Raw genomic sequence first — 25,620 nt, 5'->3', positions numbered from 1 at the left:
TGGGTAGAATGTAAACCAACATTGAAATCTGACCAATTATTTCTATTAATACTAGCAAATATTTTGCGCATAACTGGCAATAAGCTAAAGTGTGTGTCGCCCCCTAGAGGCTGTATCTTCAAGGCTTTATAATACTTGATACATTTATGGTGTAGAAGTTATCTTTTGCTAAAACAGAAACATTCCAAATATCTAAACGAATGAAGCCAAAAAATCTTATAATCAGTCATTTCTTATGAAACGGCTGCTTTTATGGGAAATAATAATAACTAATTTAACATTAAAATGTAACTTTACTTACCTTTGAAAAGCATATTTACATTATTTTTTACTGTTCTTCATGCAGGGTCTTTATTTAAACTGAATAATGCATTTAGGAAGAGAGATCATCTCTGTAGGAATAGGATATGTGCTGGGAAATACCAGAAACAAATAACTGAGAATGAATACTGGCACTTTTTTAGTTTTACAGAATACAGCTGTTTTCAAATTTAACATTGAAAGACAAAAAGGAAAAAGAAGAATGAGTCCTACTAGGCATTTTGAACAACAAAATTCACCTAATAAAAAATGGTTTATGATCATGTTTTTTTATGTCGTTTTTTTAATGTCTTTTGGGAATAACATGGCTTTAGATGATGGCCTAACGCTGTTACTGTAAATAAAGCTTTTGACACTTCATTATTTTTTAATGAAAGGTTCAACCAACACAGATGTTCACAACATATTAATGCATATTAATTTACATCAAGGTTTTACCAAATGTGGCCTTCATATACATACAATCATCCTTACATAAAATTACCATAGTTTCTGACGATATACTATAGTTAGTTATTAAGAACTATTACACCTAATGCATACAGAATCATATTCAAAATATGCTTTTTCTTCCAGTATGTTTTTATTGTATGATGTCAGTGTGGCTAAAATCATATTAGCACAGCTTCACTGTAGTAACATTAACTGTAGTGGTTTTCCAGTGAAAACAATGGTTGCCAAGTTGATGTTTGTAAGGGAACAGATCAGCTTGAGAACCACGGTAAAATAACTACCAAATGTGAGGAGAAAAATGAATCTCAGCGGATGATAGCAATATCTTAATACAGCTGCAAATTTAATATATTACGCTGAATTGTAAAATGTACAGCTCGCTTCATTTAGACTATGCAATTCCGTGTGTGTGTGTGTGTGTGTGTGTGTGTGTGTGTGTGTATATACATACATATATATCACATGATGTCATTTTACTATAAAACATGGACTTTTTATATCTGAGGTGGTAGGATATGCCATGCTAAACATTTAGCTGTTAAATGAAATGAACAATATTTTGTCTATAATAAGCCTGTATTGGCTTATCACATCCATCCAAACTATAATAAATGACTTAATTTATTTGTAACTTTACATCAGTATATAAAATGACAGCACTGAATTATACCTGCATATAGAAAGGCAGTTACAGTTTTTAAAAAAATGAACATTCTCCTTTATTTGACACAGATGAGTAGTTTTCGAACAATCATTAACAACGCCTGAGCTTCACTGAAATGCACCCTTTACATATGGCACTTTTCTAAGTGTCTGTGTAGTAGGTGAGGCATAGCACTCGCCCTGGGACAGTACAAACACTGAGTGGGACATGCCTTGTGTGTCTTTAATTTCAGCAGCCAAAGGGAAGATAAAGATCAAATTGAAGGTATTTGTGGTGTGATTCCGCTGGTTTCTCAGGCACAGGTGACTCTGATGTAATCTTAAGCCCATGATGGGTTTAGCTGTCTGGGGAACCCTGCCCAGAGTCCTGCTGTCAGGATGCTATAACACTGTGGCCTCTTCCATTGCGTTTACCCACCTGTAGAAATAAGTTTCATTTCTTTGTCATAATTCTGAGGATTTCGATTGTGAATAAACAATGCATCATCACAATGATTTTATTTCTCTAAAGGTGTGCAGCAGGACTCTTGTGTGTCATACTTGCGTGCAGTATGCTGGTCCTCTGCTCTGAAGGTGTAATACAGTGTTTTTTTATGGTACAGCTGGAAAACATTGTCTTTGTCTTCCCCCTCTGATCGATCCGACAGCTTCACAGTAAACCCCTGCAGAGGAAGACTTTCAGATGCCACTTTATCCTGCAGGCACAGAAAACACACACACACACACACACACAGAGAGAGAGAGAGAGAGAGAGAGTTAGAGAGAGACAGAGAGAGAGAGAGAGGGAGAGAGACAGAGAGAGGGAGAGGTTAAAGGGGATGTGCTATATTCTGGTGCTACAAAGTGTTATTATTTTGCATATAACAGAACCTGGCCCAGATAAAAATGTGCTTTTATTCAGCACAGTTCAGACATTATTACAAAAAAGTTTTTAATAAGATTGACTAAATATGACATTATAGGTCTTTCATTCTGTAATTCAATCCAGATAATATGCAGTCTGAGAAGAATTTAATATATATATATATATATATATATATATATATATATATATATATATATATATATATATATATACTGTATATTCACATTAGTTCAATAATTTTGGGTCAGTAAGACAATCCTTTAATTTGTATTAATATTAATATTTTTATTTATTTATTAATATTTAATATTAAGCAATGCACTGTTTCGCACACATTTTTGTCCTCACAAAAAATGGCATTTTAAAATATACTGAAATATAAATTTCTTAATTGTAATAATATTTCACAGTATTACTGTATTTACTGTATGTTTGAACAAATGAATGCAGCCTTCTTTTAAAAAAACCTTAAAGACCCCAAACTATTGAATAGTAGTGTTAGCAAATGATGAATATTGACAGCTTCAGTTGCATTTCATCAGTCACACAAAGCAGTTTATTTGTTACTGATACAGGAACTGATTTAGTAATGATGGGGGGAAGTAGGTAATGTACTGTGCTGGTGTGGGAGACTCTGGGTCCCCTCACCTCTCGTGCTTTAAAGGTGTAGAGCACCTTGTCTTTGAGCAGAAACCACAGCCTCTTCCACTTCCTTTTGCTCTTTTTGCATCTTTGCAGACTGCCACTCATTGTGGACCCCTCTGCACCCACAGATACCTGCACACACAGAGATTACTGAGTAATTATGTTTTTTGGGTGAGACATTAAAATACCTCATTTAAATAACTGAATGTGAATGTAAGCATTTGTGTGTGTACCTGTGTGAGAGGTGAGGTGCTCTTTCGGTTCCTCCACAAGCTGGGTGGCTGTAGGCTCTGAAACACAGCAGAGAGAGGCCTGCTGGCCCTGTGTGTGCAGGGACTGGTGCTCCCACATGATCCTGGAAAATCCCCACCTACATACACATCATACACTGACATTACTAGACAGCCCTTATGATGCTTTAGATATTTGAAATGGAAATAGGCTTATTTGTTTCAACAATCAATTTTAGATGAATAATGTAGAAATAACAGAAATAAATATATTCTTGAAAATATTCTAAAAAAGCATTTAAACGGTGATGGTTCAGATCAGCATCCAATCAAAGTGAACCGTTTACAGTACATCACCAATTTTTGTAGTATTTCTAACCCTAACACTGTTTGAAGTCTGATTCATTTTGGAGCCTTTTGCTCTTACTTTTCTTTTTGAGCTCGGCGTAGCAGTGGTCACAGACTTTAGCCATCCTGTCCTTCAGGTACTTTAGTGGATACCTGTTCCTTGAGCAGGAGCGACACACAACCTAAAAACAGAGCAACACAGCTCAGATGAATAATGAATATGAGATGCGATCAGAGATAATAATAAAAAAGAGAGATGTCTAGTATCGAGAATGTAGGGTCACAATTTAATACTGATATTCAGTATGCATTACTGTTTAACAAGTTTGGGGTCAGTAAGATAAAAAAATAAAAAAATACTTTTATTTAGCAAAGTAACCGTAAATACATTTGTTACAAATAAATTCTATTTAAAATAAATGCTGTTCCTTTGAACTTTTTATTCATCGAATAATCCTGAAAAAAACGTATCATGATTTCTACAAAAGTTTAATCAGCACAGCTGTTCTCAACATTGATAATATTTTTTTTTTCTTTTTCTAAATGATAATTTAGAGTGATTTCTAAAGGATCATGTTACAGTGAAGGCTGGAATAATGCCTGGAAAAATAATCAGTTTTGACATCACAGGAAAATAGAAAACTGTTATTTTATTTTCCCATAATATTTTACAATATTTATGTTTTACTGTATTTTGGATCAAATAAATGCAGCCGTGCTGAGCATAAGAGACACAGCAGTGTGTATCATATAAAACTATTCAATAATTACAACTAAATTATTGACAAAACAAAATCCCTGAAAACCACTTTACATTATTTCCTCAAAATTTACAAGAATATTGGAAAACTTTGCACTATAAAGTCAGCATATTACTTTGAATGAAGTAAACGATAACCTAACCTCTGCAGGACAGTGGTCCTTCAGAGACAGATTTAGACACCCCTGTACTAGTCAATCAGTAATAACAATCCTTTTCATACCTATGAATCCTATTCATTTTACCACAGAAAAAAAGACAACAAATAATGACAATTCAATAAAATGCTTGAAAAAAGTATAATTTTTTTGAGGGGGGGTTGAAAACCAAACACACATAAGTAATATATATAAAACAATCTATGCATATAATTCTCTGAAATATCCACTATTATAGCCCTGTTGTTTGATAATTGATTACGATGCACTTGTTTTTCAAATGTTTTTCAGAGCCACTGTAAAGACCACCTTTGAGTGTAAGCTATAACAAACCAAAGAATATATGTCTTGCACTTAAGAATATCAGATATCTCTCTACAAACCTTTCCACATGCATTGCAGTGATTTCGTCGCAGTGTTAGGCTGAAGTCCGACGTGCAGTTCATGCACATCATCACATGTGAAACAGGAACTTGAACAGGAGCAGCTTCTCCCAGAGACATCCATAATTTCTCTCTCGCCTGCCGAATGTTAATTACACACATTTCATTATTTATGTTACTTAATATTGAACACTAATGCATTAAACTATATAACTAGACCATAAGACATTTCCTCACACCTCACTAGAGCAGCTGAAGGTGTTGAGGCCTGCGGCGTGATCTGCTATAGCCCGGCTCAGCGTGTGGAACCAGTCCTCTCGCTCACTTAAAGAACTACAGGAGATATAAAGAAGCTGTGCTTGAAGTTATTGTATGACAGCAGATATCAGTACAGACACATGCAAACCATTATGGAAATGCTCTTTACCTCGCTGAGAGGGTGATGGTAACGTCGCTGACTTCTATCCTGAGCGTGTTGAGCACATTGTCTATGACAGGTTTACTGACCTACAGACACATGCAAACACTGATAAGTTCTTGATAATACAATTTAAATCACCTTATTAAATCTGTTTTGTGTCCCAGTTGGTTAGCCAAAAAACCAAACTGATCCCCTGCGAGACGCTGATGCCTTACCTTCATTCCACTTAGAGACAGTGTGTTCTTCAGCCTGTATTTACCATCCTGCTGAGGGTAGGTGTACAGCATCACATCATTCATCTGCAACACACGCACAAACATGCTCACTCATCTAAATGGGGACATTCCATAGACTAGAAATTGTTTTTAAATACTATTACCTAACCCAAAACAGCATGTTCTGTGTTAAATATATATATTTAACACATATATATATTCTACCCAAAAGGTGGTTTTGTCAGATTTATCTTCTGGGTACAACTATATACACAATTTTAAATAACATAAGTGCATAGAGCACTTAATTATTTAATGTGTATTAAACCATTCAGATTAGAGGTTTAAATTATTTAATAAGACAATTATATTATTATTATTATAGTTATTAGTTGCATTATTACTACTATAGACTCTACCACTACTACCACTAATATTTAAATTATTTAAACCTAAAATTAAACGTGAGCAAGTGTAATAGTGATGTTGGCCTTCTGTTAATCCATTTATATTAGAGTTACTATAGTATGTTATTACTATTGAATAGTATAACTATAACAATAATAATATTTTACATTATTTAAACCCAGTATGAGCCAAATAAATAGTGATGCTTGCTCTCTGTTATGCTTATGTCTACCACAAGGAGGCAGTAAAAGATTTAATAAAAGGGAATCCCTACTGTCTACAATGTTCGAAGCCCTCCCCACCATAGATCTAACCCCTCCCCATAGATGAAAACCACAGTAACATTATATTTTACAGTGTCCTTGTTATACATGTTAAATACACTTACTATAGTAACAGTAAATTCTGCCTAATTACAAGCAACTAATCCTTAACCTAAACCTATAGTAAGTACATGATGTAAATTATTTTACTCAGAACTCATTTTATTTATTTATTTACATTTTAAGCCATCCTGAGGCCCCCTTGAATTAAGCGGAGGCCCTCCTAGTGGGCCCCAGACCCCTATTTGAAAACAACTGCTTTAAATAGTTTTTACAAGAACTAATTTATTCCTGTCTGCTCAATGCACATTCTTCCAAAAGTGTAGCATGGTCGGTACATGAACATGTTCAGTACAATAGGTTGGGCTTGATAAAAACAGTTTATGGGATATTTTCTTCTTTGCTGTGGTCCTGACAATGAAGTAGCTGCGCTAAGAACACAGACTCACGCCCTCAAACAAGCTAGCCCTACACTTCAAACTATTGTCTTTGCTAGACATATATAGCTCCAAACAAAAGTGGTGACATCATCAGACACGCAACGTGCATGCCCCAAACATCCGCAGTTCACAGGCCGGGTCCAGGAACACCTCTGAGGAAGGCTGGCGGGACAGAGACAACAAAAACATCAACACCAACAGCCACAACAACCCTCAAACAGCTGAGAATATAACGGACACATACTGTCCTTAAACATTTACTAAATATTTTTTAATGAAGACTTTTTCAGGTCTGTAAATCCAGGATTTGTTTTAGTATTATTTGTATACTGTGTTTAGTATTTATTAATAATTTCATTTTTTTTGTCATTTTGTAAGGTTTTTTTTTCGTTTAGTAATATTTCTATTTAGCCTAATTTATTTTTTATTTATATATTTAACTGATTATTTATTTCAGTTTGAGTTATTTTAGTACATCAACAACCTATGTTATTTCAATTAGTTGCCAAGATAGCATTTCTAATATTGATTAAAGTTTTTCATTTGATATTTATATTTTGGTTCATTTCAGATTTACTTGGAACAATTAAAAAAGTTTAAGCTTTAGATAACAATAACAAAATGGTGTAAATCACAGAATAAAAATTCCCTGTCACATTTTTCATGACCATGTCTCAGTGTTCACAAAGTATTTCTAAACCAGAGATAGCCCTTTAAAGATATTGCATGCGTTGACTGTAACTGTTGTAGGGCAGAAGTTGTAGATTAGTACAGGCAGCAATGGGTGGTTTTGACGGAGGAAATGGTTGGCAGGATTTTTTTGAGCTGATTCACTTATAACTCCATAAATTAAATCCCGATCTCTAAGAGTCATCATTACCAGGGGACTCTCTGACATCATCATATTACACCTAGCCAGTGCTGAACTCTATTACATCAGTCACAAGCTCTCTCTAAAAAATACATAAATAAAATCACCAGTCCGAACTTGATCGATTCAGGGAGAGGACAGAGCAGGAGAAGATGAAGAAAGACCCCAGTATCGAGGGTCTTCAGAGCCAAGAGTGTCAACAATATCAGAAAAGCTTCCTGTATATATGTATACACAGTCCAAAATTAACATTTGTCAAGTGCTAGTTTTTCAGTAACATAATAAGGTACTACAACATATAGCATGGATTAAACTGAACCGTATGAACATGAGTCTAACGATGTCAAATCAAATCCATAGACTAAAACCAGCTTTGCCTCTAACAACTTTAACCTCAGAGAAAAACTGCCAATGTGAAAATATTACTTTTTATTAACAATTAGTACTAGTACTGACATACGGTATCTTATAATATGTTATTGTCATTGCCACGTTTATAAGGAATACTTAAATTTCCTAACTAAACTATGGCCTAATCCTGGCATAACCTAAGCCCTGTAAGTCTGTAAAACCAGGCCAATATAATATGATATGATATGATAAGACATGACATGACATAATATAACATAATATAATATAATATAATACATTTTAAAAAGTTAATTAATACTTGGAAAATTAAGTTTACCCAGTTCTTAGAACTTTAGAAAAAGGAGGAAAAAACAGATGGAAAAAAAAATGCTTTTTAAAGAGAATGATTTCTTTCCACACCTAAAGGTCTACATAGACTACTATTCAAAAGTTAATAGTCAGTATTTTTTTTTCATGATTTACGTTTCTTATGCTGCAAAGGCTGCATTTAATTGACCAAAAATACAGTAACAACATTAATGTTGTGAAATATTATTGCAATTTAAAATAACTTTTTTGTGTAACTTGACATTATTTAGAACATTGTAGCAAAGCAATATCAAGATTTCAAATCTGTAATGATCATATCTTATCATTAAGACGTTCAGAAAACCAAAAGTGGAAGTGAATGGAGCAAATGTACTTCAGTGACTCTACACAACTGATCTGACTGCTCAGCCTGTTTTTAGTGTTGTTTTTCAGCTGCGGTGGCTCAGTGCTGTTGATCTGTTGTTCTCTGGGCCTAGTCTTCAGTGTGCTGTCAGTACAGTCCCAGCACAGGAAGCTGGCATCCAATGACCAACAGCAGACATCCTGAGAGGAAGTAAGACCCTCGAAAACAAGAGTGCTATAAAGAGGGGTGGGGGTAGCCTTGTGCTACAGCTAATGTGGCCTCCAGTTTCTGGTGAACAGTTATGGCATACATAACCCAGCTCGCTTACTCTCTAAGAAACTGACTGCCTTTTTAAATGAACAAATATCAGCGATACACAGATACCTGTCTCTAACTACTCAGTACCTAAGAGGGCAAAATCAGATGAGCTCCAAACGGCCGCGAAGCCACCTGTTCAATGCAATGTAAATAAAGCCACTTCAACATACTTTCAAAAAGAGTACTTATTGCAGAAATACTATTCAAGAGTGCTTTTTTGACTCACTTAAGTCTTTAAAAGTGATTTAATAGTTTTATTGCCTTTATGGTCAAAGTGAACTTCTGAATGTACTGACAAGCATTTATGCTAGACTAAAATATAATTTATTTCTAATGAAACTTGTATTTAAATATATTTGTATTTGCACATTTGTAACGATGAAGTTGCAATTTAGCATGTTTAAAATATATTAACTTTAAAAGTAATATCAAATAATACATGATGAAGTACACATCAAAACTGTATTTCTTTATGACAAAAGATAATTAAAACAATGATTTAAAATGTACTTTAACATAATATTTTTATTTGACAATTGCATTATTACAAATTAAACTTTTTAAAAGTGTACTTAAGTATGGTAAAAAAGTGATGAAAATTAACATGCTTTAGATGCACTTAAGTTGCCTTTTTCATTAATATTTAATTAGTATTATATTATCTGCAAGTACAGTGTTTTTTTTTTATATACTTGAAGATTTGACGTATACTTCAAGCGGACATTTAATACAATTAAGCACACTGCGAGTAGAGAGAAGCATGACAAGATACCAGGAAGAGGTGTCTGGGCTGCCTGCTCTTTCGAGAAACCTTCATCAGAGTGCCCTCCTTGACAAAAACCTGCAAAACACACAGGTGTAATAGGCCAGGTGAGTTATGGGTAACTGTGTTGTTCACTTCAAATAACTCAAACTGTCAAATAACTGTTACTGATGTTTCAGGTTTTACTGCGAGTAAAAACAATAATAAACTATAAACATCAAACCAAAAATACAGCATATGAAGCTAATTTTACCCTTCCTGGTTGGAGAAGGTCTCTTTTTCCTCTTACGCTGTAGTCAATGTGCACCAAACGAAGCAGGTTCTCCTGCGATTGCGATAGAGAAAGAATGAGAAATAGAACTATAAAATCAAAGTTTCTCATTTGTGGATGAGTAAAAGGAAATTAATAATGGTAGAAACATAAGGTTTCTGTGTCTGTATGTGACTATGGCTATGTGTTTGGAGATGCCTGTTTCTGGTTGATTTTACACTACTCTCTTAGTTTCTGGATACCTGGGACACTTTGATGACATCATATCCCCTCACTTCTTTTACATAATATATCAACAATACAACACGCTCTCACACAGAATCAACTCACCCCGTGTTTTAGATTGTCATTAACCTGGTCTGCGACCTCGGACACCATTACCAGCGCAGCTGTTAACGAAGAGTTGCCGCCACAAGCACAATTAGTGTTTTCACAGGTCAAACATGATCAGTGGCCATCATTGTGTTAGAGAGAGAGAGTTGACAATACCTTGTGTATCTTCATACTCTTTCGAATCTGGAGAGAGGTTGTTTAAGTAGTCTGGGTAGAATGATATGAAAACCAAATTACTGATAAACAGACAAAACATCTTCTACTTAAATAACTAAATGTGAAAATAATGGAAAAATGTTATCTGGACTAAATATTTGAATCATGCAGGGTTCACCTGTGAGGATCATGCGGTACTGAAGCACTCGCACAATAACCCGCAGCAGCTGGTGTTTCAGAGGAACATGAACTCCTTCTGCATTCTGTGTCTGGAATGCAAACACACATGCATATGAGAAACGGCACATAAAATACACAAATACACATAAAAAACACAATATACAATACATGCAAACATATTATAACTCTAAACACAGGCATACAGAAGGTCTTGAAAATTACAAAAAAATGCATTATCATATAGTAATGCGGCATCCATATAACATAAGACTTATAGCACATCAAGCTATTGAAAAATGTATAAAATGTTATTCCTCAGGAGAACCTTTTTAACTTAAAGAAACTGCAATTTTGTTGTTTTTACATGATGTCACTGCGGTGAAGTAAGAGAAATCTAAAATCTTTGAAAATCCAAAACACAAACACAAACACATGCACAATCATACAATCAAGAGTTGCATGCCACCTGTGCTTCCTCTTGACTCACAAGATACAGTATCATAGATCACAATGGCACAACTTAGAAAAGCCAGTTTTAAGGTTATTGAATGACCTTCCCTTTTTCCTGCTTCACAAAAACCTGAGTACGCCTCATTCCATCCAATTTCATTCCAATTATATCATTCACTTGGAGAAAAAGCGAACAAGTGAATCAGTCAAACATGCGGTGAGAAGAAATCAATCAAGGCCTAATTGACTTTGACACATCATTGTTCATGCTAGCTCTGAGGAGCTAGAGGGGATGTGAGAGCTCAGTAAAGGGCAGATAAGGGCAAATCATTTTAGACTTATAGACATCCAGAGACATGGGACAATACTTGAGATCTTAAACGAGGAAAGGGAAAAGAGATGCTGTTAATGACCTTGTGAGGGGTGTTGAATGAGTTGTGGCTTGAAAATTTAGAAACACAGTCAATGATTGTCCGGTTTGCACAACTGCAACAACATCATATCCGCAACACCTCAGAAAGACACCCTCCGGCTTTCATTATCTTTTCCATGACAGTTCTCTCAGTTTCCCTGTGTCTCTATGATAACCTCGCTTTCTTCATCAACATAGTTCACATTATATCCATCACATTCCTTATTTCTCTTCTCTTAGTCTACGTTTACATTGCAGTTTATCCATTGCATGATCCAACACAGATCTGTTATTCTGATGATAATGTGATAAAAAAACAAAAAACAAATCTGACAATTACATAGAAAATACAACATACTGACTCATTAAGTTTTTACACAAATCTACCTTGAAATATCTTTAAATAATATTAACCCAAGGTTGAATAAATGTAAAATTATGTTGAAATTTCTATTATATTTAATGTTTTATAATATATTTAACTGCATTTAATAAAATAAAATATTAATTATTCAAATATTCAGATATTAAATAAAATCACATACAATATTTTATATTTAAAATATTCAGAAAACTGTTGAATTACAAATATAGTAACAATACAAGTAAAAAAGTTAATGCTACACTGAATTTAATAAAATGAAATAAAACAAATACTTCATATTAGTATATAATACTTAATATTCAGACATTAAATACAATTTAATAATGTATAAAATATTCAGTAAATTGCACTATGAAGGATTACACAGAAAGGTACAAAACAGACTTGTTTAAAATAAATACTGATACACTAAATCTATATTATAAGGTTAATGTTAATGCACATTATTTTGTGTTATACCAAAATATGCAATCATATTAAATAACATTATGAAATGTGTTTATGATGTTACGTTAAGCAAAGTTAATCTAAATTAGAAAGTCTACATTAAGTACTTTTATGTTTTGGTGTGAACATAGCCTCTCTCTCTCTCTCTCTCTCTCTCTCTCTCTCCCCGTCAACTCTTAATATCTTGCACCTGTCCTCCATTATCCAATTACTTCCTCTCTGAATTGTTCCTTCACTGCAGTGAGCCTCATCATGACCATAAAAGCCTGTCAGATTCGTGTGTCTAAGCACAACGTGGTTTCATTGTTAAAAGCAATAGAACTAATGAACAGCCTCATACTGAATGCATGCACCAAATTGCAATCCAGTTGACATTTGTGGTGAAGAAGGGGCCAGTCTTTGTGTATGTGTGTAAGAGCAGATATTTGGTCGAGTTGGGACACAGCCAGAAGAGTGAACACCGGCTCGTGCCAGAGAACAGACAGGCTACACAAATCAGGCATTGGTCCGGCTGAAGCAGCGTCTGCGTGGACAGCTGATTTAATTATGGTTGTTTAAGAAGACTGCTTGGCTAATTAGCTTTTTACCGCCTCATTGCCTAAATGCCAGATCTGTGTCTATGTGTGTCAGTGTCTTGTTTTGTCTTTATCTCGTCCTTTCCACCTGTACAACTTAAAAATAACATTGTGTACTAATAATACACATGCAAAGAAAGACCATGCCTGTTCATAGTGCATGCATGATTTTGCATGCAAGAATGAATAAATATTTATATTTTCTAAATATATATATATATATATATATAAAATTATATTTTTTTCCCTTGTCTCTCACTCTCTTTCAGCACAGCCCACCTTTGTCTCCTTCCTCTTTACACATTTTGCACACACACGGCCAGACACTTATAAACACACAGGCACACGTTCATGGTGAAAACCCTCGTAAACCGTGTAGCTGAACAGGGTTTAATCTTATCCGACCACAGTGGTGATCAGATCAGCTACTGTAGATACTTCATCTCTGTCAACAACCCAGCACGTACAGGCAGGCACAGAATGAGATTACACAAGCTCGGCTCCAGGGAAGAGAATTCCTAATGCATCCTCTATCCTCAATGCATCCAGTATTCTTCATCAGAAAGTTCAAATTTGCTAATATGAAATGCCACATCATTGAAACTCATGTGGTAAAATCAACATTAATTTCCTAATGTACAAGATAAATATAACAGATAGACAAATATATCTGGATGAATATCATAAAAGCATGTCCAGGTCACACTTCATCCTGAAAGTTTTAAATAAAATAAAATAATGTTGTTACTTTTTATTACAATTAAAAAATGTATTAAAATAAATCAAATATTTTACAAATATTTTAGATACATTTTATATTTTTAGAAAACACCTAGGATTAGCAGGGATCCAGACTGTGAATACATAGTCTGCTGGCGCACTGGTGCGACCACAGCATTGTCCGACCTCAGAACAGGTTTATTTGGGAACAAATGTTGATATTGTGACACTGTTGCACAGTGCAGGAGATACAGTGAGAGGCGTTTGAACTCTCCGCAGAATGGCTTCGAGATCTAGTAAGAAACATGCAAGTTCTGTTTACAGTTTTGTAATAAACAGATCAAACACCGCTGACGTAGAAAACCAGAGGTAGTAACTATAATCATAACTATGGTGTTGTGGCAGAAATAGTCAGATGTTTTTACATTATTTATTTCAGTGTTTGTACAACCTTTTGAGAGAGAAATTCAAGTACTTTTCATTGACTTCCAAGCATTTCAAGTATTACAACTATTGCCAGAACTTTATAATGATGATCCAATTTGAATGTTATTTTTAATGGGATGACTTAAATATACTTTGTGGTGAACAAACACTTGAATAAAAAAACTATATGTTAAATCCCCATGCTAACCAGTAAGTGGCACTTATTGGCGTATTAGTCATTAATTTCTACTACTTTTTTTTTCTTTATATTTTGAAATTATAAAATCACTATTATAAAATATAAAATGATCAAGAAATCATCAAGAGTTTTGCTCTTTTTTTGTGTATGTAGTGAGAAAAGTCACAAAGTGCCTTGAAAAACAAGCTTTTCTTCAATTTGCAACTGAATCACACATAAAGAGTATTTATTGATCTATGATCTATGATCACTAAAGCTGTCGATCAGTTACGTATAACCCTATAGAAGAATAATGGTACATTTAATAAGAGTAGAATATATACATTTTCTACATAAAAAATTTGATTTTGCATGTTACTGTTGTTAATAAAAGTAAATATTGTATGCTTCACTTAGTGGTTTACTGTCAAATGTGTATTAAAATGAAATTAACAAGAAATGAACGAATAATATTATTAGTAACTGCTCTTATTAATGCAAAACAATAATACTTTTATGATTAAATTAAATATTTTTTTATTTTAATACTCCCAAATACTCCCTTACTACCAAATCTGATTCTTTTTTATTTTTTTCTTCAAATTCAAATTATTTTACTGTCAATTAAGCATACATTTTTTTAAATATTTTTTATTATTAAATTTATTCTCAATGAAGCTCAAAAGACTACTGTAAAACAGCATATTATTTTTTAAAGTCTTTAAGTCTTGCACTTTAATACTTAATATATAAATACAATTTTAATATTTTCATTTTTTTTTATTACAGATTATGACATTTTTAAGATGAGGATTGGGAAAAAAATGTGCTTAAATTTCATAATGGAATAAAGTCATATAGTGCCTCAACCAGGCATAATTTCTTTAAACATAATTAGTTGTTCCTTTTTTTGTTTGGGGTGAAATATGACCCAGACATATTCTTGATGAAGTGATCCAGTAACATTTAAAAAACATTTAACATTTTTACAAAGCTGCAATGGTGGCATATACTGATAAAGTCAAGCAGTGTTTAAACTCCTGACTTGCCCACCTTCAGGCCCTGATCAATAAAACAACTGCATCTCCTCCCATTTAACGAGTCGAGAGCAGCATCACAGCACAGACTGGGTGAATAAAACAAGTCAGCGGTGGTTAGACAAATGGCTAGAAGGATAAGAGAAATGTAAGGAAAAGCCTTCCTTGTTGTAGACTTGTGTGTGTTTGAGAGTCAGCTCTATTGGTTTCATTAGTGCGGAGTGACCAGAGGCAACCAGTGATGCTCAGTACATACATCACCCAGTGAAAGCCTATAAGTGTTACTGCAGCCGTACTGACCTGGACTCACTGAGAGGACTGAGTGAGCACATTTCACACCCAGAAATGAATTACAGTACATTATGTCGAAACGCTTCGTGAAGAATAATATGTGTTGTTATAAACAGAAATTACATCTTAAACTTGTTTCATTACTCTGGGGTTATTTGGATCTTAAGCCTCTGCTATTGAAGCCACATGAAAAAACAGACACATGGAAGGCTGTCACACATTATTAAAGATGCAATCCTTGATCTAAAAAATATCAAAAACGCCTCCTTAAGTTATTTCACAAACCTGTGAGCATTTCATTAAGCTTAGTTCATTTTTTAAGAAGAAATCTACCCACATTTTTACTTTTCAGTTTGAGCAAGCTGAAGACAATGCCACATTTAAAGACCATTTAAAGGCAAAATAAGCCTTTCTTTATCCTTTTCCTGATCTCTTCCTGCTATACATTGAGGGTCTAATTTTGAGTCTACCACCCACGGCGGTTTCTCTGAATACAGATGCTCATGCATATTAATGAGCGAGGACAGCTGGCTTCTTGTCGTTGGTGATCCCGATCACCACTGAAATGTGTGGTCAGTGACTCCACCAACCATCCTCCAATTAAATTATTCAGCGGAGCCTCTGTTGTGAATATGGCTGCCACGGTAAACTGATTAAGTCCCTACTACCCTGCAGGTACCAAAACTGCAGCAGTTGATGAAACCAGATTTTATGATTCTCAATGCCAATTTCACAACGAAGTTTAATATGCCTTTGAAGACACTCTTTTAAAAGCAAAAATATGAATAAAATATTATTAAGCAACATTAACACATATAATGTTGATATTTCATATATAAAACAAAACTAATATAAGTATTGTTGTTTAGAAATTTGTTTACATAAAAATACTATATAAACAATTATACAAATATATCTTAAAATTATATACATTTATTACATTAATAAATTATGTGAAATAACATGTATACAAGCATTCAAAAATCAGACAGTGAATCTAAAACAAAATCTGGTAGCACCAATACAAAATAGAATAAAAAATAAAAGCTTTTTTTTCTCACAATTGTCAGATCTGCAAGATATAAAGTAAAAAGAAAAGTCTGAATTCTGTTTTTTATAAATTGTTTAAATAACGCAATTCAGACTTTTTTTTAAAAATAATTCTGAGTTTACATTTGCAAATGTGCTTTTTCATTTCCACAGTATAAAAAAAAAGTTTTTTCTTGCTGATTTGCTGATTTTTTTTTCCTCCAGATTATCAAATTGTGATCAGTTCCCAAACAAACCACGCAAAAGTCCCACATTTGCGTGTCAGAACTCACCTCAAACCTTTTGACCAGATCCTCGAAAGCTTTACTCTGTTTGCAGGTCTCCTCCAGAAGTGACATGCAGCGGTCATAGTCTGAGATGTAGGTCGCGAAGGAAGAAAACTCAGCATGGCGCATTAATATGACATCAACCACTCTCGGACTGTCCTCCCTGAAGATGAATGAGAAAAATGAGAACTTCTAAGAGGGCATCCAAGGACACTCATGCTGGCATTATAATGGATTGTGCTACTGTAGCATCACATGTACTGCTATGAAAGAGATAAGAGTGTGTAATGTAATGTGGGCAAGAACATATCAGCTTGTCCATATTAGTATGTGGCTCAGGTCAGGTGGGGAGATGCATACAGTACAGTAGATGCAGTGTGCATGCATTAGCACCTTGTAAAAGATAAATGTTATATATAACACAAATAAGGACTTTTTATGGAATGACATGCTATAAAATGTGTGCATGAATGTGTACATTTTGCAGTTGTTATTGTGCATTATTTAAGTGTCTATCTGTGTAATGTGCTTGAGTTTATGTGTTCTCACCACTGTTTAATGCGGGTCTCTAGCTCACTGAGGATCTCATTGTGCAGGTGGTAGGCCTGAGGAAGAGTGCTCAGGATCTCGTCCAACTTCCCATTTTCTAACAGAAGTAACTCATCATCTCCTGCTGACTCCACTGCCGCCCTGAAATCCTGGAAGAACATGGATTGGCATGAGGAATCGCAAAATTACATAGTTCAACACTAAATGCTAAGGTTTATTAAGGAATCTGCTGACAATTGACTTACCCTCCGGCCATACAAGATGGTTCATAATTGTTTTTTCATCAGAACAGATTTGGAGAAATTTAGCATTATATCACTCAACAGTGAATACTCTGTTTTGAATGGGTGCCATCAGAATGAGAGTTCAAACAACTGATAAAAGCATAAAAAGTAATTCACACAACACCAGTGATGTGAGACAAAGCTTAATTATGGATTATGGACTGGTATTTTAGCCAGTCACTATGGTTTAATGTCAAAAGTGTCTTAATGAAGAAATTGTTTCTTATAATAATAAAGCATTTCACTTTAGAAGACATTAATTGACAGACTTTAGTGGTGAGGATTACTTGTGAATTATTGCAATGTCATTCTGATGGCACCCAGTCACTACATAGGATCCACTGGTGCACAAGTAATGCTAAATTTCTCCAAATCTGTTCCAAACCAACCAAATCTGTACTGAAACTAACTCATTTACATCTTGGTTGGCCTTAGGGGGAGTACATTTCAGGCAAATTTTAAATGTTGTTCAACTATTCCCTTAAATATTTTGTTCTGTATGATGATTTCAGCTGCCAATAAAAGCGTACTAGTGACATAACTGATCATGTTTAAATCCATTCCAGAGGACTCTGCAGTCCATTTTCAAAACCAGAATATGCTTTATTTGCCAAGTGTGCAAACACGCGTAATTTGGAATGAAGCTCTAGGAACTTATATACATACACAAATATCAAACAGGACAGTTAATAAATTAGTTAATTCATAAATAAGTAAATTTAATCAAAAACATACTGTAATATACATAAAAAATGAGTAGAATTATTGTTAAAAAACGTACAGTAATATACATCTAGATTGAGTATGTATGAAGCTTGATGAACAGATGTTCACATTAAGTATTGTACATACTTAATAAACTATACAAAAATTTTGTTACAGCACATGATACATATTCTATAGCCTTACACCTGGATTGAACATCATAAGGATATTGTTCTATAATAAAACAGCTAGATAGCCGTGACTGTGCTAGCCATTCAAAGTGGTGATATACAGTAGAATTCATTGTTTATATTCATTATTTATATTAATAACAGTGGCAAAAAAAAAATGCAAAGAACTATACCAACTTGACAAAGTGATCCAGAGTTCCGTGCAAATACATAAAAAAAAAAAAAAATTGAGCTCTAACCATATTCATCCCTCAGGATGAGCTTCCAGGCTTAAGCTACTGGACTGAGCTAAAAGCTGTGCACAAGCCTCCAGCTTTGACATAATTTTTGCCCACAATACCACCCGTCGAGGGATCATGTTATTAGTTTCTGCTGAATATATTTGTTTTGGCCATAACAGACCGTTAAATTGAGCGGCCATGAGCTGACCTGTTCAGGGACCGCTAGCCTGATGGCTAGATCCAGAGAGGATTTATTTACTTGACCTACTATACATACACGTCATTTACCTAATGAATCGCCTAGAAGGGGGTAAAATCTTCTCTGAAATGTCTTCAGAGGCAAAGCCGATAGAGTATGTGTATCCGTTATGAGGAAAGTGATGACGTAAAACAAAGTCTGACATGCATGCACACACAGATGTGTAAGCAATCATGCTGGGTGGAGGTATGCTGGAATTCCTTTCTGAGCTTCACACATGAATCAATGCATATTGATCACAGCCGTGTCAGCATCTGTCAATGCCCTCATAAATTACTCAGAGCTGTTTACAGTCCTCCTATGTACTATGAAACTTGTTTCCTCCAATAGCATTTCAATAGTTGAAACTCCCTGACAAATTTCCAAATGTTCATTGCAATGAAAGTGCTTTGTTTTACAGTTGCCTTGATGAAGTCTCATTATAGTTTTATTGCTTTCTAGAGTCAGATGCATAAACCACGACACAGAAATGAACTGGCTGGTGGGAAATAACTTGTATTCATTTGCGTTTATGCTTCTCCATGCTATTCACTTCTCGCTCAAGACCAAGAGAAATTAACCAAGCTGCAAATTCTCAAAAATCACATGACTAGCAACCTGAATTACAAGCAAAACTTCCCATTAGGGACAGGTTCTGGAAATTCTTAGTATTTTTGTGTTATTCAATAACAAACAATGGAACAATAGAGCACATGTTCTGTCCTGTAGCGTTCTGATGGAGCACTCTGTTCCTTTCAGAGTACACAAAACAGAAATAAAATAAATAAATGGAAAGAATGACAAGCCAAGAAACCCAGGAAAATATTTTTATTCTGATTTCTTCCCTAAAATTCATAATTAGAAATAAAATATATATACAATTGTTGACATAAAGTATGTGTTTGTAGCTATAAAATAGTGTACATTTTTTCTTTTTTTAATTCGGCAAGGACGTAAAAAAAAAAAATCATAAGCGACAAAGACATAATATTACAAAAGATTTCTATCTCAACTAAACACTGTTCTTTTGAACTTCCAAGGAAAAGTCTCCATTTGATCTCAATTTACTTTTATCTCACTGAGAACAAAATAAATACATTTTTATTAAAAAAATATAATGCAGTGACTCTATTTGTGCTATTTTGCTTTGTTTCTTCAGCTTCTTCACCTATAGATACAAACAGTACTATCAAGTACATTTAAGAGATGTATGCTAAACCTAAAAACTGTATAAATCTCCATTCCACAGTGGGGAAGGAAACACCCTTAAAGTCACCGTTGACAGCAGCCAGCACTGGCTTAAAGGGGTCATATGATGCGATTTAAATTTTTCCTTTCTCTTTGGGGTATTACAAGCTCTTAGTGCATAAAGAAGAACTGTACAGTTGCAAAGACTCCAAATGTTCACACAAAGAAAGAAGGCGTACCTTCTATTCTCGATTTAGTATTGTTGTTGCTGCTGCCGATATGTCGTATAGACGCTGTGTGTTTCACTGTGAAAGTGAAACTATTTTGTTTGGTATTCCAAAAGAGGACGATGTCCGCTTTGTCAAGAGTCCAGCCCGGAAGTCGTCACATGTGGTTGCCGCAATCCTTCGTAGAATCCACCGGCCGCGCCGTTCTCAAGCCGACCTTTGCTCACTCAAGGTAGAGGTGTGTGACGCTGTTTCGTTGCGAAAGACTTTGAGAACTTTCGTTGAGAACTGCTTTGTTTGCCCTTCCAAAAGAGGACACGACTAGAAATCATATTTATATCACATTTATAATGGGTTTTATTTTTATGTCTCGTCGCTCCAGCTGGAAAGACATTATTTTAAGGGGCGTAACATTTCCGTCACACGCTTGAGGCGTTCGGCCAATCACAACGCGCTGGATACCTGGCCAATCAGATCACACCTCGCTTTTCAGACCGATAAGCCTTGTAAAAATCGACACGATTCAGAATCCGGGGCATAGAGGAGAAACAATAATGTACAGTATGTGGAAAATAATGTGTTTTTTGAACCTTAAAACGCTTAAAACACATTTCAATACACCAAATACACCAAATAATGTTCTTTTTAGCAGCATCATGACACCTTTAATGATGTCATACTGGACAGAGAATCAAGGTGACTCAGATCCTCCAGCTCATTATTATTCAGCACAGCACAGAGAGAGTGATTAATGAAATCTTTATCTTTTCCACATATTCACTAATTGTTAAATGCAGTATTAATATTTATAGCACATCAATATCAAACTGAACGTTCTCCCAAAGAAAGCTAGACATGAAATACTATTGCAGCAATGCTCTGATATGCCTATTCATTTTGCTCCATTCACGATCCCTCCCATTATGCTGCTCAATTCAAATCCACAGCGTTATGTATGAATAAGGGGAGCTATAATAACAGTTCTACAGTAATACAATACAGCATATGCATACGAGGCACACAGGAATGTATATGATTAGCATTCTTTAGTCGTTAATAGGACAGCGATTCTATTGACTATGGCTTATTTTATTCAAATGAGGCAATTAAAATGGTGAATATGAAGTACAGTAATTTACAAGAGGTACACCATATGAAGAACTCTAGTTCACACTGGATTGTGTTAAATTGCTCCTTCAGCCCCACCTCAATGTGATAATTGGGATACATATTGTATTAATCATGAAAACAAAAGTGCTAAATCTGATCATGAGGTTACAGTATAGAGGGCAATGTTTAAAACAATAGGTTACAGATTTTTCCGGATAATCTCATTGCTCACACGGGCCCTGCAAGCCATGCGCACACAAACACATAAACACACAAACACACACGGCCCTATAGGGAACAAGGTTAGAAAGACACTTGGCTGTCAAGAGTGGGAGAGCTAATGAAAACAAATGATAATTTAAATTGGAAACAGTACATGACAGAGCAATATTAAGTATAGTGTGAAGAACCAATGAATTCAGACACACAGTAAAACGCTCCTTTAATCAGATTCTGAAGTCTATGAATCTGAATCTATGAGATGTATGAAAACAATATTTTTAGTTTTGGGTCATTTCACCCAAAAAGAAAAAATAATTCTGTTGTCATTTATTTAAAAAAATGTCCATACAATGTTTTTTTTTTTTTCATCCAATCAGGGCCACTGCTGGCCAAATGGGTGCCCTAAGCAGACACTTGCAATTCCGCTAGTGACATCACTTGCAGTCTTTATTTTTTTATTTTGTTCTATTTGTAGTGTTCCTGTAGCTCAACTGGTAGAGCACTGCTTAGCAAGCAAGCAAGCGCAAGGTTGGGGGTTTGATTCCCTGGGAACACATGATATGTAAAAATTGATAGCCTGAATGCACTGTAAGTCAATTTGGATAAAAGCGTCTGCTAAATGCATACATTTAAATTTATTTTAAATTTTATTTATTGATAACTGTTTGTTTGAATCTCTCAACATTTTACAACAGTAGCCAGGTTGGTGCCCTACGCAGACTGCATACTCTGCATGTAGGGAGTGGCGGTGTTGCATCCAATAAAAGTCAAGAGGGAACAATTTTGTTTTAAACCACTGACATTCATGTACACAACCATTCTTTAAAATATATTATGTGTGTGTGTGTGTGTGTAGCTCAGGATTATTATATTTAACTAAAACTAAAACCATAAAAACATAACTTTAACTTGAAATACAAGTTAAAGTCATTTAAGCATGATACCAAGCCACCATTTTTCCTTTTTATTTAAAGGCAACCTTTTATGACCCTTTCTACAAGATGTAATATTAATCTTATGGCTCTCCTGAATGTGCCTATGAAGTTTCTGCTCAAAATCCCATACAGATAATTTATTTTAACTTGTGGTTGACCGATATGTGTTTTTTGACAGCCGATGCCAATATCTTGGAAGCAGGAGGGCAGATAATTTTATTATTATTATTAATATTTAAGAAATTTGAAATCATTTAACAATGGATTAAAAAAATAATTGTGTAAAAGAAACATACTTATACTTTAGATTACAGTATTTTTCACAAATAAATACATATTTAATAAGATTAAAATATAAAAAAAGTAAACACTGTAACCAATAGGGCACTCAGTATCTAGGAAGTTTGTGTGCATTGGGAATCATATTTTTCAAATCAAGCCAGGGTAACCCTCATTTTACATACAGCACATAGTGAAAATGACATGAATATGACAGTGAGCAAATGCTTAAAGTGCACCATTATTTGAAATCACGAGTTTAAAGTTTAAAGCATTAAATTTACATGGACTGACCATCAGGCAGAGAACACGTGATCATGCTGGATAAAAATGAACACTTCACAAGATCTTACAGCTGGATTCAACCAAGTTTGCAAGTTCTGTGAAATGTAATGTTTGCCTTTCAATTACTAATAGGCCTTACATAAAATAAATCGTTATAATACTTTCTGTATACATTAATTCCTTTGTTTAACCATTCTATCTGATTATTAGACAGACTTCTATCTATATTAGACAGAACTATTAACAAAGACAGCGAACAAGAGGGAGAGTGTGAGTATTGTGTGCGCTCAGTCGCTGCCTTTCTCAGCGCCGTCAAAATAAAGGTCGGAATTCGAGTCAATTCATTCATATTGACAAGTTATTTGGGGTTTATTGCCACAACTGATGTGTTTTTATGTTTAGAAGTGACAAGCCTCACGTGAAGATTCCCAAAACAAAAGCCTGGTGCGTAGGTATTGCGTCACTCACAGGCTGACTTTTTCAAGACAAGGTTGTCAAGGCCAGGAAGTCTCAGTTACTGAAACAACACGGATAATGGCTTGTAAAAAACCCCACCCGTGTGTGTCTCTCAATGTGTGTAAACATATGTGTGTAAAGGTTCAATGTACATTTGTGCATTTGCAATTGGTTGCCAAGACAGAATACACATGTGACAGCAACAGTACAATACTAATTTGGGAGCCCTTTTACAGGACCTTTGCCTTTCTCATGAAATCAAATCTAGCTGTTTTCCAAAGGTTGTGTCATTTCAAATCCATGAGTTTTGCCCTTGCAAATATCAATGAAATTATGTTACAGTAAGACTAGGGTGGTTCCCAGGGTGTTGCTATGGCATTGTTTAGTTCTTAAGATGTTCTAGTCCGATTGATTAGGAAAGTAATAGCATACCTCTGCTTAACAACACGCATAAATTGGGTATTATACGGTAGCCGAGAGAGCTCAATGCGCTGCAATTTGAGAAAACACATGCAAATTGAAAAAACACCAGCAAAAAAAACAAAACATCTTCATCAGTTTGACAACACAAGTGTTGCAAATCCTCACAACACATGCATCTAACGAAACACGCTGCAAATCCTCACAACACATGCATCTAACGAAACATGATGCAAAATCTCACAACACATGCATATAACGAAACACGCTGCAAATTCTTCACAACACATGCAAATTAAGAAACACTGCAAATCCTCACAACACATGCATTAATGAAATGCGCTGCAAATTCTCACAACACATGCAAATTAACAAACGCGCTGCAAATAGCACTGACCACAATGTAAATGTTTCAAGGAGATCCCAAAAAGTGTCGGTCCCAGCTGGGATTTGCTTATTGTGCAGTGGCTACTGGTCAGTGGAGTTGCAAGCTTTTTTTTTTTTTTAACACCCTGATTGCATGATTCCTTTATCTTTTGGATATTATTAGCCTATAAGCTGAATTATTACATGATTAAATGTAAAATGTTACTTAAGATGGCTAACTTTAATATCCTCAGCTAAATATAATTTCAAGGTTAATGAAAATAGATTTGCAATGCTTCTTTAATTGTTTCTTAATGTGCATGTGTTGTGAGGATTTGCAGCGTTTCTTAATTTGCATGTGTTGTGAAGGATTTGCAGCGCGTTTCGTTATATGCATGTGTTGTGAAGGATTTGCAGCGCGTTTCGTTATATGCATGTGTTGTGAGGATTTGCAGCGCGTTTCGTTATATGCATTTGTTGTGAGGATTTGCAGCATTTCTTAATTTGCATGTGTTGTGAAGGATTTGCAGCGAGTTTCGTTATATGCATGTGTTGTGAAGGATTTGCAGCGCGTTTCATTATATGCATGTGTTGTGAGGATTTGCAGCATTTCTTAATTTGCATGTGTATGACTAATGGTAATAATGGTGCTTGCCTTAACAATCAAAACTAAATTAAAAATAAGGTTGAATTCATTAAACATAATTTCACTGGTCACAGTGCATAGTATCATCAAGAGATGACCCACATACGAGCTGGTAGCAAACTTACTGGCTGAGGACGGTTTTAATGTCTCTGTGAGGTGTATACATTGCCAGAATTGTGTGAGATGAGCTTATAGATTCAGTGGCTTTAACCTGCTTGTAACGTCCTCACATAAGCAATAATCCACAGAGGTCTTGGATAGACAAGACATATATATTTCTACACACTGCTAAACATAAGCCTCTGTTATAAAGCCCCATGAGTGATTTATCAAAGTGGTAAACAGCCATAATTTTTTAATGTCTGCACAGATTTGTAACTGAATGCCTAATTTACACTTCTGTTCAAACGTTTAGGGTCAGTAAGATTTTGAATTATTCCTCTTACAGAGGCTGCATTTACTTAAATAAGAATACACTAATAACAGTAATATTGTGAAATATTATTACAGTT

General features: G+C 34.8%; 1 protein-coding gene across 2 annotated transcripts in view; it reads right to left on the bottom strand.

Moving 5' to 3' along the window:
• Positions 1-668: 668 nt before the first annotated feature.
• Positions 669-25,620, bottom strand: part of LOC128022409 (FYVE, RhoGEF and PH domain-containing protein 5) — a 42,430-nt gene continuing 17,478 nt past the window's right edge. The window contains exons 6-21 of one of the 2 annotated variants that reach the window (XM_052609961.1): positions 17,336-17,484; positions 16,793-16,949; positions 10,548-10,638; positions 10,370-10,420; positions 10,211-10,269; positions 9,863-9,934; positions 9,619-9,687; positions 5,463-5,546; positions 5,254-5,333; positions 5,066-5,159; positions 4,827-4,964; positions 3,605-3,707; positions 3,181-3,317; positions 2,951-3,079; positions 1,978-2,132; positions 669-1,855 (exon numbers count right to left, since the gene is read on the bottom strand). In XM_052609961.1, the coding sequence (XP_052465921.1) occupies positions 1,819-1,855; positions 1,978-2,132; positions 2,951-3,079; positions 3,181-3,317; positions 3,605-3,707; positions 4,827-4,964; positions 5,066-5,159; positions 5,254-5,333; positions 5,463-5,546; positions 9,619-9,687; positions 9,863-9,934; positions 10,211-10,269; positions 10,370-10,420; positions 10,548-10,638; positions 16,793-16,949; positions 17,336-17,484 (1,605 nt within the window). In that variant the 3' untranslated portion in view covers positions 669-1,818. The remainder of the gene's footprint in view (positions 1,856-1,977; positions 2,133-2,950; positions 3,080-3,180; positions 3,318-3,604; positions 3,708-4,826; positions 4,965-5,065; positions 5,160-5,253; positions 5,334-5,462; positions 5,547-9,618; positions 9,688-9,862; positions 9,935-10,210; positions 10,270-10,369; positions 10,421-10,547; positions 10,639-16,792; positions 16,950-17,335; positions 17,485-25,620) is intronic. The other variant, XM_052609962.1, reaches the window with a different exon arrangement.

This window comes from Carassius gibelio, chromosome A11, assembly GCF_023724105.1.
Source record: "Carassius gibelio isolate Cgi1373 ecotype wild population from Czech Republic chromosome A11, carGib1.2-hapl.c, whole genome shotgun sequence".
Taxonomy (NCBI): domain Eukaryota; kingdom Metazoa; phylum Chordata; class Actinopteri; order Cypriniformes; family Cyprinidae; genus Carassius; species Carassius gibelio.
Note: the sequence above shows the minus strand (reverse complement) of the source record. Positions and strands in the feature narration are given on the sequence as shown.